Consider the following 18,356-nt stretch of genomic DNA (forward strand, 5'->3'; position numbering starts at 1 on the left):
GGAGGGAAGCAGGGAGGGAAGCAGAGAGGGAGGGGGAGGGAGGGAGGGAAGAAAAGAGAAAAGAGGGTCTTGGAGATAAGTATTTCTCATTTTATTGGTCCTCTGAAGATGTAAATGGTATGTCCAAGGTCACAGTTGTGCAGTAAAACACTGCCATACCAGAAATTCTGGGGCCCAGTAACATGCAAATATCAGGGATTTGTACCTTTATCACGTATCTGGGGGAAGGGCCTGTTGAAGCACAGATTTTTAGTTCCCACCCCTAGAGTTTCTGACTCAGTGGATCTGATAAAGCCTGGTAATTTGCATTTTTGTCAAGTTCCTGGTGCTTCTAGAGGTGTGAATACCATACTTAGAGAACCAGTGTTATAAACCACGTGCTTACCGTGCTGTGAAGTTAACGAAATGATGAGGGCTCAGCTAGTCTAACCACCTGGAGTGTTGAGGATCCAGTTGCACCTGTGAACCTATCCAGGTCTAAATTTGGGTTTGGTGCCACCTAGCGGTAGACATATAACGGTGTCTAATCCGTGGAGATGATTGAGTCCTGCAGCGGGCTAGAGGTCTTCTGAGATAGTGGCTCTCCAGCTGTCTCATGGTTAGTAGACATTTTATTATATGGGTCTGGGGAGATTGAGTTTTAGGGGCCCAGGGTCCATCTCTGTACTTCCCAACTACCTGAGGCTTTCCTGTTGGTCTTGTCCTCTCCTGCATATATCCTACCCTCCACCAGCAAATGAAAACTTTGTCCAGAGAGCCAGTAACACTGCATTCCAAATTGCAGTATTGAGGAGTTTTACAGCAGCCAGTGGAGCATCATATGTTTCATATACTCATCCTCACCCTCCTGCCTCACTTCTGCTTTACGTTTTCCATTTCTACCTGTCAGAATTCTACATAACCTCCAAGTCTTAGCTCAGATTCCACCTCCCTCAGAAACTTTATCTTGTCACTCTCCAGGGTGTATCATTTTTCCTTTTTCTGAAGTGGTGGGACAAGTTTATTGTGCTTCTTCTCTGCTGCACATGTACCATTCCATGTGGTGTTATCATTTCATTCTCAGAACTACCCTGCAGCATATGCATTATACCTGTGTTCAAATAGGGAGAATCCTGGAGGGTGACACATCTTCTAATTTGCCCTGATATAATTTACGATAATAGTAATTTCTAATACAAGTATGCGGGCCACTTCTTGCTGTAGTGTGATTTTTGACAAGATGTCTCTGCTCCTGCTAAACTATAAGCTCTTTGAGAACAAAGATTGTATATCACTTGCTTTTGTCCACAGAACTAGCACCTGCTACTGGCATGGTGCCTGCTACATTTCAGGACTCAGTATTTTTCAAAGAAATTGACCTCCTGGCTTGCTGTTGGGTGTACTGTATCTCCCTTCTCTGCTGTCTGTATCCTGGCCGTGGTCCGTGACAGGAGAAGGGATGCTCTCCCTTGTTGCTTTCACTGAGAATAAGCATTCCTCAGCCCCACAGTCTATGTCCCTCACAATGTCGTCTTTATAAAAAGGCGCCTTTACTCCACCTTCTAGAGAAGCAGTTTGAAGTTTTGTGGTTTTAGTTCATGCCAGGCTCTCAGTCTGTGTTTGGCTTCAGACACAGTCTTCTCTCCCTGAACCTGTCTCTCTCCATGTCAGTCATTATGACCTCAGTCTTCCACGCTTTCCTGTGAAGCCAGGAGCAGGGACAGTAAGAGAATCATCAGAGTTAGAGGTTGGGTGAGAAACCACCAGGAGCTCATACTGCTAGAAACTGAAATTGCAGGAGAGGCAGTGAATCTAAATATTTGAGAAACACTGACTCATTCCTTTTCTGTTTTGAATATAACATGCAAATGTGGTTTCATTTCTCATCCTACTCCCCCCATATCTCATCAAACTGCCACTTTCAGGAAAGAGAATAAATGAGCCTTGCCTCACTGCAGCTCTAGTATTCTGAAGATGGGGCAAGTACCTAGGTTCTCCACCCAGCTGCACAGCCAACTCACTTGGAAACTTGTCTCCTTCATTCTGGAAATACAGTTTTCTTGATGTAGCATGAGGTGTGACATGGACATTGGTGTGATCCTTTCATGTTCTGATGTTCACTTAGAACATCTAGATTCCATTTTTGGTTTCCAAAGCTAACTAATAATAACGGCAAAATTGTCCCATCCCAGAACTTGGGAATTCAAATTTTTGAGGGAAAAACCTAGGATCTATTTTTAAAAATAGATTCTGACTATTAGCCAGTTTGAAGAACTGTCAGTCTTCATACTTCTTGGTATTTCTTCTATCTGAGCTAGTCATCATAGCAAGGTAGAATTATCAGTATAAACATTTCAAGCCATTTAAGCCTTCACAACTGTGGTTCAATGTATTCCTTTATTCATCCCTCCTGGCACAAAACATAAAAATGAAGCTCATACGAAATGCCTGAAGTGTCATGAACTTCACTGTGGGGACCAAGCTTTTCTGCACAGGTCTAATCAGTGCTTACTCAAGACTCTTCAGGTGCTGGCTATTAACTGTCCATATTGGCTCAAACTTGTATCGGCCAGATGTTTTCCTTTTATCATACTTTATTCCAGCTATGCATTCAACAGACCACCTCTCCTGTAGAACAACGTTAGGTAAATTATGAAATTTGAAAGATTAAAGTAGGACCATAAATTAAATATCTTCATCCAAGTTCAAGAGAGCCTGAGGTTAAGGGTCACAATTAAAACTGACCATTGACTATGATATTATGGATAAGTTCACACACTAAAATGTGTTACTTGTTCAGAGCACATCTCTTCGGTTTATTCCTTCCATATGTAAAACATTCTAGTAAGAGTTTTACCTACTTTATATGGCCTTGCCTCCCTTTCTGCTCAGAAAACATCAGTATATCTTTCAGGACAAATGCCTACCCCTTAAAGTAAAAACACATATTTTTAGGAACCTAGATTCAATTTCTGAAGATATTTTTCAGGCACTACAAGAGAAAAATGAGTAAGTTGCTGTGAACAAGAAGTAATCTTTTCCATAAACACTGCAGTCAAGATGATAGAGCGGACTTCTTCAATATTTGGCATTTCTTCAATACCATTTAATTCCCGGACCCAGTATTCAGTCTGTATCACCAAAACTGTAAAAGAGGAAGTGTGCTATGTATGCTTCACCTCGCACAAGCACCTTCCTGTCTCCTCAGTTGAGATAAATGGTCCCAATACACCTTAATGCCGGAAGAAGGTCTGTGTCGTTCTAATAAGCCTCCAGCTCCTGACACTATTTTTACCCATTGCTGACTTCAATGGCTATGGACAGCAGAGCACCCTCCCCAAGAAAATGCAAATAGACTCCAGCCTGCTTCTTGAAGCAATTACTTCTCAGTCCTCCAGCACAATTCACATTAATTGATTCCCTTTTATAGCAGAAGATGAACAGTTTTTTGCCTTGCTGTTTGGAATCAGCATCTCAGTGGATCTGACAGCTTCCTCTTTGTTCTGTCTTTCTGAGAGGGAAACATGAAGGAGACAGAGGAAAAGAGCTCTGCTGAAGGTGTTCTCTGTCCTTTAAAGTGTATTTTTGGAGAGGTGGGACTAGCGTGGCCGGAAGACTCAGCAATGCTTCCTCTCTCAGAGCTGTCACTCCACTGGCACACATTCTGCCCCACGGTGTGCTGGGGAAGCAACCTCCAGGTTCTGCAACAGGAGACCTACGTCAGAGGCCACACACCCTCTTTATCTAGTCTTTTAAATTAGGTGATTCTGTCTAATGCCTAGATGGCTTGCTTCCCTTAAAAATTTAGGGGGAAATTTTAAGAGAATTTTTCATGTCTTCAAGAAAATAAGAAAAAATCTGTCTTCCTACTAACAGTTGAATGGAACCACAAAAACTGCATTCCTATTTGTTTTCTAGCTCACCATGATCCTTACTATTCCCTAACACTCCCGTAATCGAGACAAAGGGATAGTCACTATAATTGTATCTACATGGTTGATCATAGGTTTGGAGGAAAGTGAAATATTTCTTATACAAAAATTTAAAAGATAGGACTCAGATTTCAAGAAAAACAAGAGAGAACACCTATTTCTGTGTGGAAGTGAAGGATATTCCCGTGTTAATAAAGCTCTGTATAAGAACAGTTTGACTAAAAATGCCATTACACCTGTACTTCCAGTGCTTCTTTGTCGAGGAGGAGGTAAGTGGTGCTGGGTGCCTTTATTCAGTCATCTAGAATCTACCTAAATTTTTCTTCTAATATTTGTTTTGTTTTATCTCATAAGTTTTGGTATATTGTATGTCCGTTTTCATTTTTCTCAATATACATTTTAACTTCCTTTTAATTTTTTGACCCATTTTTCAGGAGCATGTTGTTTAATTGTAAACAATTTTACTTATAAATTTCCTGAAATTCCTCCTGTTCCTGATTTATAATTTAATATCACTGAGGTCAGACAATATACTTGCTATGATTTCAGTCTTGTAAAATGGTTCACACTTAATCTGTGGCCTAACCTCTTATCTATCCTGGAGAAGATTCCACATGTGCAGAATACTTATTCTTCTCAAGCACATATGGAACCTTCTCCAGGAAAAATCAGAGGTTAGACTGTCAGCTTCAAAAAGGCATGCCTATAATCCTAGAACTCTTGTCAATAAAGGAACACTGACAAATTACATTTTAGTTTAGACTAAGTAGATCTCCAGTCCAGGACCAGCCTGGGCAACAACAAATTAGCAGGACTTTGCCTCAAAATTAAAATTAAAATTAAAATTAAAAAGGAGAGTGCTAGGGATGTAGCACAGTGTGAAGTCCCTGAGTTCAATACCCATTATCACCCCCAAAAGTATATTCTGCTTCTGCTGGATGGAATGTTCTGTATATCATCTTTGTTAGTTAGATCCACTTAGTCTAAACTAAAATGTAATTTGTCAATGTTTCTTTATTGATTTTCTGTCTGGATGATCTGTCCATTGCTAAAAGTGAGTGTATTGAAGACTCATACTGTTATTCTGTTACAGTCTTTCTCTTTCTTCATATCTACTAATATTTTCTTCATGTATTGAGGTGCCACAATGTTGGGTGCATACATACTTAAATTTATTACAAACTTGTGATGAATTGACCACATATTATTAAATATTGGCTACCTTTGTCTCTTTTTAACAATTTTTAGCTTCAAGTCTCTTTTATCTAACTAGTTCTACTTTCTTTCATTTCTATTTGCAGAAAATATATTTTTCCATCTCTTTATTTTCAATCTATTTTTTTCTTAAAGGTAAAATAAATCTTTTGAGGGAAGCATATACTGGTATCTTTTTTATTCCTTTCAGCCATGTCTTTTGATGAGACTTTAATTCTTATGACAAGAAGTGCTTTGTCACCTGTACTTCTGACCAATTCTCTGTAAATCAGGGTTCCCACTACCCTTCTCTGGGTTTGACCTATTTGCTGGAGCAGTTAATAGAACTTGGGAAGAAACTTAACTTTCACTTGCCAGCTTATTATGAAAATTATAATAAATGATACTAATGAATAGCCAGATAATAAATAGTGTGATCTAAAAATATGGTGAATATTTATTTTTTAATTATTACTGTGAAAAAGCTATTCCTATTAATTCCCCTCACACTACTCCTGGCTTCACATTTATCCCATCATTTTGAAAAATGTTTTAGTACATATTTGAAGTACCTATTGATTACATTTATTGTAGGAAATTGGTACATGTACTTAATACAATTCACTTTTTTCTCCACTTCTCTCCACCCCTTTTATTTTTCCAGCATCAGATTACTTTATCTTATAAAACCCTATAAAGTTAATTGTCATATATAAAGTTTGAAAACAGAGTAATAGACCAAAGAACAAATAAAATATCTAAGACAATTATACTAAGTAAAGGTACACTTTTAGATAGTGTCCGCACTGGATTATACCTTTTTTGCCTCCCTCTCCCTCTCCCTCTCCCTCTCCCTCTCTCTCTCTCTCTCTCTCTTCTACCACACCTTCACAGTCCTGCTGAGTCAAGGATATGCTTCTTTTCTGGCTGTGCTTCTCGCACGCTGTAAGCTGGAAGAGAGCAGGGCTTACGCCTCTTCCACATGGGTGTAATCCTCATATCTGTCACATGCTCTGACACAGAGCAGGAGCCTAATCGGTCTGTTAAGGAAGGCTTAGCTGGAAGTTTCCAGCAGTCTCCAAGTCTCACTTTACATTTTTGCCTTTTTTTCGTCCCTCTCCAAAACGTTACATTTTTAGGATGTTCTATTGAGATTTCACAGTTTGCTGAATAGTTGCTCTGCAACACGAGCAGGAAATTCAGTCTTGTGGTGTAGCGTTCTTCATGCCCATGAGTATACCAAGTTCCATGGGGGAGGTGACTTTCCAGAGGTGGTCCAGGTTAGAGCGTCTCGGACTGTTGTCATGGTTCAGGTCTAAATGTCCCCCAAAAGCTCATGTGTTTGCAGGTGGAAGGGTGTTGGATCATGGGGTGCTCTACCTATCAGTGCTGTTAGAAGGTGGGGCCTGGTGGGGGCGGAGAGTCACTAGGGGTGTGACCTGGAAGGGTGGATTCATGTCCGGAGCCACTTGCCCTCTCGCTAGCTGTTTTCCCTTCCCCCCCCCTCTCTCTCCCTCTCTCTCTCTCTCTCTCTTCTCTCTCTCTCTCTCTCTGTCTCTCTCTCTGCATCTCTCTCTCTCTCTCACCAATATTTCAGTGTGTTTGTGTTTGCCAACCTAGGACCTCACCAGACCCCATAGTTCAGGCTTTCATCACATAGGCATGATCACTTGTTAATTTCATTTACAGCCACTTTTTTCTCTCTGAAGAATGGAGGGTAGGGGCTAGAGATTTAGCTCAGTGGCACTGCACCTGCCTGGCAAGCTCAAGGTCCTGAGTTCGATTCCAATATTTCAGTGTGTTTGTGTTTGCCAACCTAGGACCTCACCAGACCCCATAGTTCAGGCTTTCATCACATAGGCATGATCACTTGTTAATTTCATTTACAGCCACTTTTTTCTCTCTGAAGAATGGAGGGTAGGGGCTAGAGATTTAGCTCAGTGGCACTGCACCTGCCTGGCAAGCTCAAGGTCCTGAGTTCGATTTCCAGTACTGGGTGGGGGGGAATGGATAGTTGAAAGCACCAAATTTATGATCATGACTTGGTCTTTCTGGTGACCAGTCCCCATTCGTGAGCCTACCAAAAGTCACCTCTTAGAACAGAAGAAATTCCTATCACCTAGAAATCCAAGGGATTTAAGAGCTCTGTGTCAAATGTCCCTGGAAATTACCCAGGTCTTAGGAGTTGTAGTCATAAACTGGTACAGAAACCAGCTATTAGAACAGAAGATTCTTCTAGCACCACTGTCACTCAAGAAATTACAAGTTTTAGAAGCTTTGTTTCAGAGACTGGGATAAGAGAGCAATATATTTCTTATTCTTTCACAGAATTATGATTGCCATTTTACTGTTGTCTGGCCGTTTTATAGATCATGTGTTCCTCCTTTATCTCTTACCTTCTTTTGTGACTAGTTGATATATATTGCTGATACGCTTTGATTTTTTACTTTTATCTTTTGTGTATCTGCTGTAGGTTTTTGCTTTTTAGTTATCATGAAGCTTACATAAAACATCTTATAATTATAACAGATTATTTTGACCTAATAACAATTTAACTTTGATCCTATTAAAAAATCTACGCTTTTAATCTCCGTCTACATTTTACTTTTTGATGTCACAATTTCTATCATTTCATATTATATATCTCAACAAATTATTGTTACTATTCTCAAATGTTTGTCTTTTAATCTTCATACTAAAGATGTGATTTTCACATATACTTTCATATATTTTCACGGTACTAATTAGCATTATTTCCTTTTTTTTTCTTTTTATTGAGTTTATTGGTACAATCTAGGTATACAATACAATTACATTCATCATTGGAATTCTGTACCTTTACATAATAGGTCTTGGTTCTCATTTTTCCCCTTGTCCCTGCCCTCCCTTCACACCCTCCTCCCCTCCCCATTTACAAACACTTTATTTCCATTTTTTCAGTTTCTCATATTTTTTCCTCTCCCTTATTACCTTTTCCCCACCCTTCCCACTTTCCCTACATCTTTAGCCCTTGACTTCCTATTTTACTTTATTAATTATCTCATTAGGATCCTGTGTACTATTATAGTTTTTCACACCAAAGAAACTATTCGGTATTTCGGTTAAAGAAATCTCTGTATGAACATTAAAAATAGGGAATCCTAAAATAAAACTAAAAAGGAAAGTAAAAGAGAAAAGGCAATGATGTAACATTAAAATAGTCCTTAATTCTGGAGATGAAAATGGTCCCTGAACATATTTAAATTGCTTCTCGCTCTTATAGTCTTATCTTACTCTTTTTTTCATTATTTAGAGAATACTTTATTAGTTTCTGTAATCTGTTTTCTTTTAACTTAAGAATTACGTTTAGCATTCCTAAAGAAAAGTTTGATAGCAATGAGTTCCCTTAGATTTTGTCTGGGAAAGTCTCTATCTCACCTTCACTTCTGAAGGATATTTTGTCAAGTATAATATTCTTGGCTGGCATACTTTTTTCCTTTCAGCAGTTTGAACATATCGTCCCATTCTTTGTTTGTTTGTTTGGTTGGTTGGTTTTTTGAGACAGGGTCTCACTATGTAGTTCGGAATGCACTGGAACTCACCATGTAGCCCAGGCCGGTCTCGAACTCAGTGATCCTCCTTCCTTAGCCTCCCAAGTGCCGGGATTATAGGCATGCGCCACCGTGCCCAGCTATCATCCCATTCTTATCTAACCTGTGTTTCTACTGAGAAACCTACTGTTAGCCTTATTAGAATATCTTTATATTTGCTTTGTTTCAGGATCTTCTCTTTACCTTTTATTATCACTTATGTCTTTATCCAGAGTGGGAAATGTTTCTATTCTTCCTTTAAGTCATAAGGTTCTGATCCTTTGTCTTTCTTTTCTTCTTCTTAAGGTCCTATAATTCCAGAATTTTATACTTCCCCCACTTCTGTAAGCTTTAATTTCTTTTCATTTTTTTTCCTCACCTGACTATATTTTCAAACAATCATTCATGAAGTTCACAAATTCTTTTGTCTACCTGATGAATTCTGCTGTTCGCAATCTGTTGCATTTTTTCATTTCATCCATTATATTTTTAAGCTCTAGAATTTTTAAAAATTAATTTTATTGGTACATTTAATGTATGCAGTATAATGAAATTCATTTTGGAAATTTGTACCTTTACATAATCAATCTTAGTTCTTATTTTTTTCTCCATTCCCCTGCCCTCCCTTCAACCCCTTCCTCCCTCCCTATCTAAAAAGACTTTGTTTCCATTATTTTCATTTTCTCATATTAATTCCATTCCCTTCTTTCCTTTCCCTTACCCCTTCCATTTCCCCTTCCCCTTTGTCCCTTTTTATAAAGCTCTAGAATCTTTTTATAACTTTATCCTATGAAGTTCTCATTTTGATCATTATTGTTTTGTAGTATTTTTTAATTTTCATGAAGTCTATCATGTTCAGCTAAAGTAATTATTTGAAGTATTTGTCAGTTCATAAATTTCCATTTTTAGAGTCATTTCTGGTGCTTCATTTTTCTGTTTGATGGTATCATGTTTGTGATAGTTCATGGTCCTTGTTGTGTATGGTGTCTGCATGTTTGACAAAATGGATTTTTTTCCCCCACGTTTTGCAAATTGTCATTCTTTGGAAAAGCCTTTCACTGGCTGTGCAGAGATCTAGGGCAGGCCATCCAGATGTGGTCTGTGAGAAGGCATGCTCCTAGAATTTGTGGGCAGTCTGGCCTGGTACCTGGACCAAGAGGTGGGTGGCCTTGGTGTCTGAGTCTTAGGGGGTTTGGGCATAGAGTCTGGAAACACTGGGGTGGCCTTACTGACTTTTTCTTACTGGACCCTGGGTCTGTAAAGCTGACTTGTTTTTTCTATTCCTCAGTCCTTTTGGCTAAAAAATCTTTTACTTTCTTATAACTCCATCCCAGAAACTACTTATAATCCTTGGAGCTTTTCAGTTATTTCCTGAGGGGACCATACTGATGCAGTTAATGTTTCCTACTGTATGTTTAAAAAGAGGCTTTTGATATCATTTAATTATGGCCCACTGCCTTTTCAATGCAGCACAGGTGACCCAAGAGACTCAGCTAAGAAAGCCTTATAAAAACAGTGAGTTTAGTTAGATCACACAATGAATATACAAAGCTCAGTCATTTTCATGAGGAAATTAGATAATATAACAGAAACAGAAATTCCATCACAGTAGCAAAAATAAATATAAAATTCCTAGGTATGAACTTGATAAGAATGTAGAATATAAATGAAAGAAAACCACTACAAAAAGCCAGGGAAGGATCTAAGTAAAGATCTAAGTAAAGGCACTGGGGATTGAATTCAGGACCTTGCATTTGTGAGGCAGATGCAGCACCACTGAGCTAAATTCCCAGCCCATAAAGATAAATTTTGAATAAATACTAGACCATATCATGCTTCTAGTTGGGATAGCTCTGAGTAACCCAAATGATCCTAAGTCCCCCAGATTTACAAATGCAAGTGTTTCTTTGATAGCTGAATAAAATGGCTCTATTTCCATGTATTGTGGAAAATCTATCACTTTTTCAAAAACTTCTAAGCATTTCCAGAGATGATAGAGGGGCTTATGTTCCCTTAAACAAAATAAACTACTATTACTGTTTTATTCTTTTCTTACTATTGCTGGTTAGCTCTGGGTCTCTGCTTTAGTAAAAATGGAAATTAAAAAGAAAGCACAATTTTACGGGGGAAAAAAGCTTTAATTGGAAAGTTTACAAGGATAACAGGAAAGGACTCAGGCTTAGGTAGCTGGTTGGGCACACCCTGATACGGAGGTTGAGAATAGCCTACCCACTAAGGCAGGAGGCCAGCATTTCAGGACTAGCTGATGGGCTGGCTTCCCATTGATCATTCTCTCAGTCCTAGTATCAGAGTTCTGGAATCTTGATTGTTGAGGGCTGGTTTCATTCCCAGGAAAGGATTATCTCTTATTGTGGTGGTCTCAGTCATGTAAGGATCCATCTTCCCTGAAATCCAGGTAATCACAGGCTTAGGACAATGGCTGGAGGCTTCTAGGTATAGTTGCATATCCCTGTAAACCTCTTATCTTGGTATCCTCAGTCTTGAAAGGGAATGAGATCCTATAAATTCCGGACTAATCAACCCTGTCTTGCCAGGTCCTAAAAACACACTCCCTAAATGATCAACATACCCCCCGCAAATCTGTGAAGAAATTTGACCCAAGATTTACAGTAACAAAGAATATTTAAAAAGCTTTTTTCTGCTTTTAGTTAACTGTTGGACATATGTAAGCCCAAGGGAAGGGTCACAGTTTATAGCAAAAATGATTTTTAAGGGCTGGGGATTTAGCTCAGTGGTGCTGCTGCCTGCTTCACAAGTGCAAAGTCCCAAGTTCAATCCCCGATACCAAAAAAAAAAAAAAAAATGTTTTTAAATCCCTGACTATCCCAAAAGAAAATACAAATCATGCCTTTAATGACTAGCAGACATGGGCCCAAGATTCTTTTTTGCTACCACCATGTGGTCCCTGACTGTGCCATGACTGTGTCATTACTTGATCATTGAGTTGTTAATTTATCCACCATTACTTATTACATATTTTTTTAGTATCATACATATTGCCATATCCCAAGCATTCTGTAGACAGTCACTAACCTGCTTATGACTGCTTGGTCCACTGCTGTTAGTACTTTCTAAATATTCCATACCAGTTCTATATTTTGTAATAAAAATGATAAAAGGTTATTTTAAATAATACAATTTCAAGTATGGTGAAGCTTTCTGGTTCTTTTCCTTTTATTTTTGTGACCACCTTTGCAGGAATGGATTAAAGAAATTTGTTTTTTTTCCTTTTCCCAGATGAAAGTGTTTTAGACTTTACAACCAAGCTCATGTTGAGTGGAGATCTATCTGATTATAAATTCTGTTCCCTGGATGTAACAATTTTTTTCTCCTGTTTTCCTAGACAGAATCATGAATAAACTGGACGATAAGCAGGACCAGATGATACCATGAAGAGAAGTTTACAGGCCCTCTATTGCCAACTGTTAAGTAAGTTCATAACACATCTTCTTTCCTAGAATATACCAGTGTTACTGCTTGCAAAGTGCCAGAAACATACACTTCCTGGAAAAAGACCGGGGTTGAGTCAGTGAAAAAGAACAGTAAATTTTCCCTCAGCTTCATCTGAATAGAATACCATGTATTAAGTCATTCCAATGTGTTGGGCATCAGTTGTAATATAGATTCCATTATAATAATTCTAACATGATGTGTTGAACATAGTTAACTTGAAAATTCCTGTCAAAAATGTTTTTGCTTTTGCTTTTATAGTAGAATACAGAGTCTTCCCCGTATAAGGGTCACATACCCTTCAGAGAAGGGAAGGCAGGCTTTGTGGTAAAAGAAACAAGAAATGATAAAACAGCATAGAAAATTAGGAGGCAGCAAAATGTTTGTTGAGTTCATCTATGCTGATTGTGTACCCCAAAGTTTGTATAATGTTTTAAGATCATATATTATTTGAAGGGCATTGGGTGAGTTATTTTGCAGTTTTGAGACAAGTTTTATACTATGGCAGGGTCTGTCCTCTAAAGTGAATAATTATAAAGGATTCCAACTTGAAATAATCCCAAATATCAGAAGAGCTGGAAACCACCATAGAAATCAACTATATTTGAATTCCTTGTTTACAAAACTTGCTGGGATATATAGATAGCTCAGAGTTGGTAGTTCTTTGCTGGTTAGGCGATAGGTAGCAACCCTCACTAAATCATTCTTAGTATTGGCATGCATATACAATATAATAACTCAAGTGTTTCATTGGTAGCCAGTTATTATGTTGTGCCTATGTTAACATTGTCCACAAATACAATGTTTCTGTCATGTCCAAAGCAGACTTGAAAACTAAAGAATCAACACACATTTAATATGCTATATAAATAATTTTAAAACACTTTTAATTTAGGAAAAAAAAACTGACTATTCTGGTTATTCACTGTTATGTGACAAATTACTCTAAAACCTCATGGCTTAAGCAATAAAAACCATTTATCATACTCATGAATCTGCAGCTTGGGCAGGGCTTGGCAGACACCCCTGTCTCTGCTATGCAGTATATGGGATCTGGGTGGAATGACTCCAGCAGCCAAGGATTGGAGCAGCTGGGGCTGGTCCAGTGTTTCTCTCCCTGAGGCCTTCTCACATGTCAAGCTTACGCTTCCTCACAGCATGCTGTCTTCTAGGCAGCCAGACTTCTTACATGGCAGCTTGCCATTATGAGGCTAGGTTGAAGGTTCCAAAACAATATGACATTAGTGAGCTTTTTAAGCACTATAACGAAATCCTTGAGGCAGTACTTTATAAAGATGTCTGTTTGGTCTCACTATTATGGAGATGCAAGATATAAGGGCCACATCTGAGAATGCCCTTCTTGCTGGCAGAGTACCAGAATAACACAAAGCATCACATGGTAAGAGACAAGGAGAGTGTGTGTGTGTATGTGTGGTCTTTTTCCCTCTTCTTATAAAATTACCAGCCTTCAGTCCTGGGACTTCACCTCAATGGCTTTATCTAACCTGAATCACTTTTCAAAAATGTTGCCTGTAAACATCACAGCCAGATTAAGTTCTCATCCTCTCACTGCCTTACAGTAGGGATTAAATTTCAACATGTGAAATTTTAGGGATCATTAAAAGCATAGCTAAACTATAGCAATTACTTATATACCCTTTGTACTGGCCAAGGAATTTGCTGAAATCAGTCTTGATTCGAGGAGAATTGAATTAAGCTCCACCTCTCAAAGGAAGGAGCATAACAATTTGTAATTATCTGTAATCTACCACAGAAAGTACCTCTGCTCGAACAAAAAAAAAAAAAAGACATTGCTGGTTGACACTAGCCAGTTCGTGAGTTGCCATGAATAGGCATAGAAACCCCTGTCTCTTGAGGACCTACTGTGCTCACAAGTGCTTGCTAATCTGTTTCCATGAGTCATCTCATTTGTTCCAGTGCTTCAAGCTTCAGTGAAGAAGTATTTCAGGTGAATTAGTTAAGGACTGGCTCAGCAGACCCATGCAATGAGTGACGGAATTTCAGTTCATGTCCAAGCCACTCTGACCCTTGCCTGTATGCCCTTTTTTTTTTTAATCCTGTTGCGGTATCCCCAATACATACAGGAGAAATCAGCAGTATGGCCCCTCCTTGTGGCTGGTATGGATGGATGAGTGTAACTCATGATCAGTAAATTTTACATTCTTTTATTGTTGTTAGATGAAACTTTAAAAAAAACAGCCTCTCTCTGGATCAGTGTCACAGTCAATACTCACTATGGCTGTGTGTCATTTTGGGGCTGAGGGATATAGTCTTTGCAACATGGGCAGTTGATATTTTAATATTTTATTTTATTGGGTTCAATCCCAGCCCTGAAAAAAAAACTTAATTAGAACTGACTCTGTGCCTATGTTTTCATTTTGTGGGATCCACTCACAGTTTTGAGCATTTCATCCCCAAGCTTTAGCCCTCTGGGAAAGTTTAATACATTTTATATGATACCTTGGAACAACTGAAGCTTGGGGTGAGACTGGCAATAAGAACCTTTATGGATATTTAAAAACAAAATGATGTCATTGATTTTTCTTTTAAGAACCATAAAATCAGTTAGGTTTACGTTAGTGCTAATAATGTGGTTTCAAACCAGGAGCTCAGAGTTCAAATCCTAACCCCACCACGTTCTAGGTAACTTACTTTAGGTGAGTTATTTAACCTTAGGGAAACTCTGATGTAAAATGGGACACGACTTGACCATTTTATGGTGGTATAGGGTGAGATATGGGGCATGTAGAAGACTACAGTGAGTGACAGTTCCCTTGTTGGCCTTCCTGTCCAGAAGTGATGGATGCAGCCTCACTGTCGCATTTATATGGAATCTTCTGTGTCACAAAGTTTTTTCCTATCCTTTGATCCTCACAACAACTTTATAAGGCAAGTGGGGCATTAATTATTACTGACTGTGTTTTGCAGAGGTGGAAATCAGCACAATCCAGCCTGCCTTTCCCAAGCCACATCACCGTTTGGTTTAAAAAAAGAAAAAAGTAGTAATGGAAAGGCACATCCTTGCAAACCTGTAAGAACATGTCACTCTCCAGAAGGCATTTTGTCTAGATCATGAGTGAGAGTGATTTTTCTTTACCTGGGTGCTATGTATGGAATTTTTTGTTCATTGTTAAAACTAAGAATAATTATGATGTTATGAAAATATAGTCTTTGTATACCAAGATCTATTCACATCAGAATTGTTTGAATACTTAGAGTTAGGGAATAATTACATTTAGTAACTTAAATGTTTGCTCCACACTCACATATTTGAGTTTCTTAATTATGCTCTGTAGTATTATTAGTGTACCCTACTTGTTCACTCATACATACTCTGTATATTCTGACTGATTGTGCAAAATAACCCTCTGCTCAATCGGAGAAATGCCTGCAGGTCCCTGTCTCACTCACAAAGAGGATGAGAAAGAATCTAGTGTGCATTTGGGCCCCTACCTTGTGGAATTTAGAAGGAAAAATGTACTCCCTTTCCTGTTACTGTTATCTGAGACATGAAGACTGTGTCTCAGTCTCAGATTTGAATTATGCATATGGATATGCACACAAACACACCCATATTATCTGCCTCTGGAGTCTCTTCAAGGCATAAAGAGAAATTAATTGGGTGTAGAGGTTATTTCCACTTGGAACTTGTTTTCTGATGGCATAATTTGCTTCTCACCTGATCTCTAGAACTGAGCAAAAACCTTTGAAAATATTTTAACATGCTTCTACCCACTTGAACTACTAGTAGTACATACATGATTATCTCATGCCACCCAGTGAGACAGCCATGAATGTACCACTGGTGGTTCAGAGCTGCCCAGCAGCAAGACATACAAATTATGGCCCCACCATAAATGTGTTAAAGTGGGAAAACTATCATTGGTACTTTTTCAACACTATCCCTTCTTTTAGTTTTTTGGAGACAAGATCTCACTGTGTAGCTCAGGCTAGGCTTGAACTAGTGGCGGTACTCCTGCCTCAGGTTCCTGAGTACTGAGATTACAGGTGTATGCCACCACGCCCTGTCCTATACTAGGGGCACCTTGCCCACCACCTACCTAGTGGTTTTGTTCTGCTCTCCAGCCACTTTTTATACTAGAAATATCCATGTCATACTATCTTCCACAAGGGATTAATGTCTGCTCTCTGTTTTTCCTCCATGCTTATCCTATTCTTTTAATAAACCCAAGGTCCCACCATGGTATCTTCTGAGGCCAGTTGTCCTATTGTGCCATGTGATCTGCAGTTCTCTTATGTTTCATGAAGATGGAAATTAATTTGACTGAACTAATTAATGCCAAAGTGTGCTCATTGGTTAGGAAGAGTGAAGGAGCTCCTCTCTTCTTAACTCTCAAGGATATTTTCAATTTTAAGGAAATTAACTATCTTTTTAATGCAAAATTATTTTTCTATCATTTTAAACATTTTTTATCATTTTAAGCAGCCACATCAGCAGCTTAAATAGGCAATGTTTCCCAAGGCCTGTCCATTTGTCTAGGTCTCCCTGAGTTATAGGTCTGGATTCCAGATCATTCTTTTTTTATTTTTTATTTTTTTTGGAGGGGTGGGCTAGGGTGTTTGTCTGTGTGTGTATGTTTACAACTGCTGTATAGTTCTGCAACCTCCAGGCCTTAATTATTTTGCCTCATCTCTTTCCTCTGTCCATCTGACACCAGAAACCATTTCTCATGGCTTATATGCCCTCTTGTCTCATCCCCATTCTTGTGGATTTCCTAGCCCCCAATACCTGAAGTCATGCTTAACTTACTTTCTGTCCCTGGGTACATTTCCATTACCAGTTCCTGCTGACTCTAACATGTGAATCCATTCAGTTCTCTGCTTCCTCATTATTTCTGCTTGGGACAGAACTTCTTTGTTGTCCCCTGCTTATTGTCCTGGTCTCAGGCCCCCTCCTTCTAATTCATCCTAGAATTACAACAAAATTAGATGCCTGCCATCTGCTGATAATCTTTCAGTGGTTTTGTATTATTGAAAATTTCAGTTCTCATGATGAGGTCCAAGGACCAGTGAGGATCCCTGAGACCTTTTCAAGAAGTCTGAAGACCTTCCTTTTCCAAGTACTACCCATCTATATGAGACCTAATATTTTTCATATACTTCAACCAAAATAACTTATCTCAACAGACTGAATGTAACAGCTAGTATAAGATCCAGCTGTTCTCTCGTAATCCAAAACCACATTAAAGAGATTTACAAAAATATAAAACAGCGCCATTTTTTTTTCAGTACTTGAAATTGAATTTAGGGCCTTACACATGCTAAGCACATGTTGTCCCACTGAGCTACATCCTGAGCCCCACCACCACCACCTTTTTTAAACAAGATCTCACTAAGTTACCCAGTCTAGCTTCAGCCTTGTGATCTTTCCACCTTAGCCTCCCATATAACTGAGATTACAGTGGCATTCCACCTATTTTTATAAGAAAATTATGGTTGCTTTTCATTAAAAGCATATTACTAACATGTATTGGTTTTTTGTTATTTTTAATGGGTTAACTTTTTTGTTTCCCTGCTTATAATACAAATAACAGAAGCTTTTTGGAGTCCACAATAAAATTTAAGAATATAAAAGGGTCATGTTTGAAAACTACCAACCTAAAGAAAAAATTTTAATTCCTTAGGTTAGCACTTAACAGTCTGGTCCCTCACTACCTTTCCAGCCTCTCCCTCATCTCTTCCTCATTTTAGATCACGTACACACTTCCACCTAGTAGATAGCCACATGTGTTTCAGCCATCATAACTGGCATTAGGTCCCCCCATGAAATATTTAGGTCTCAGGAGGCAGTGCTTGCTTTCTTGTCTTATGATTTCTTACAGTCATCAAGGAGGCATAGAGACTCCATTTTATCATCTATTCCTCTGTCTCTAATCTAGAGGTCGACTCGTAATGAGATTCAGTAAATGCTTAATTCAGTGTACCAGATTTCAGCAAATCAAGATGTCATTAATTCTGTTATTGCCAGATTCTGGTGTCCAGGTGATCTTTTCAGGTTCTTGGTATACTGAACAAAGAATTGGACAAGACACTTGAAGGGAGGGCTGGGGAATGGGGGAAAAATAAGAACCAAGATAAGTCATGTAAAGGCACAAAATCCCAATGATAAATTTAACTGTATTGTATACCTAATATGTACCAAAAACTTAATAAAGATTGAAAAAAAAAA

General features: G+C 38.6%; 1 protein-coding gene across 4 annotated transcripts in view; it reads left to right on the forward strand.

The window, feature by feature from the left end:
* Tmem108 (transmembrane protein 108) overlaps window positions 1-18,356 on the forward strand; it is a 347,129-nt gene that overhangs the window by 163,905 nt on the left and 164,868 nt on the right. For 3 of the 4 annotated variants that reach the window (XM_010625470.3, XM_010625468.3, XM_010625472.3), the window contains one exon: window positions 12,039-12,124. In XM_010625470.3, coding sequence (XP_010623772.1) covers window positions 12,085-12,124 — 40 coding nt within the window. In that variant the 5' untranslated portion in view covers window positions 12,039-12,084. The remainder of the gene's footprint in view (window positions 1-12,038; window positions 12,125-18,356) is intronic. The other variant, XM_019207664.2, reaches the window with a different exon arrangement.

This window comes from Fukomys damarensis, unplaced genomic scaffold (genome assembly GCF_012274545.1).
Source record: "Fukomys damarensis isolate Sample0158 unplaced genomic scaffold, DMR_v1.0_HiC HiC_scaffold_37, whole genome shotgun sequence".
Lineage (NCBI taxonomy): Eukaryota > Metazoa > Chordata > Mammalia > Rodentia > Bathyergidae > Fukomys > Fukomys damarensis.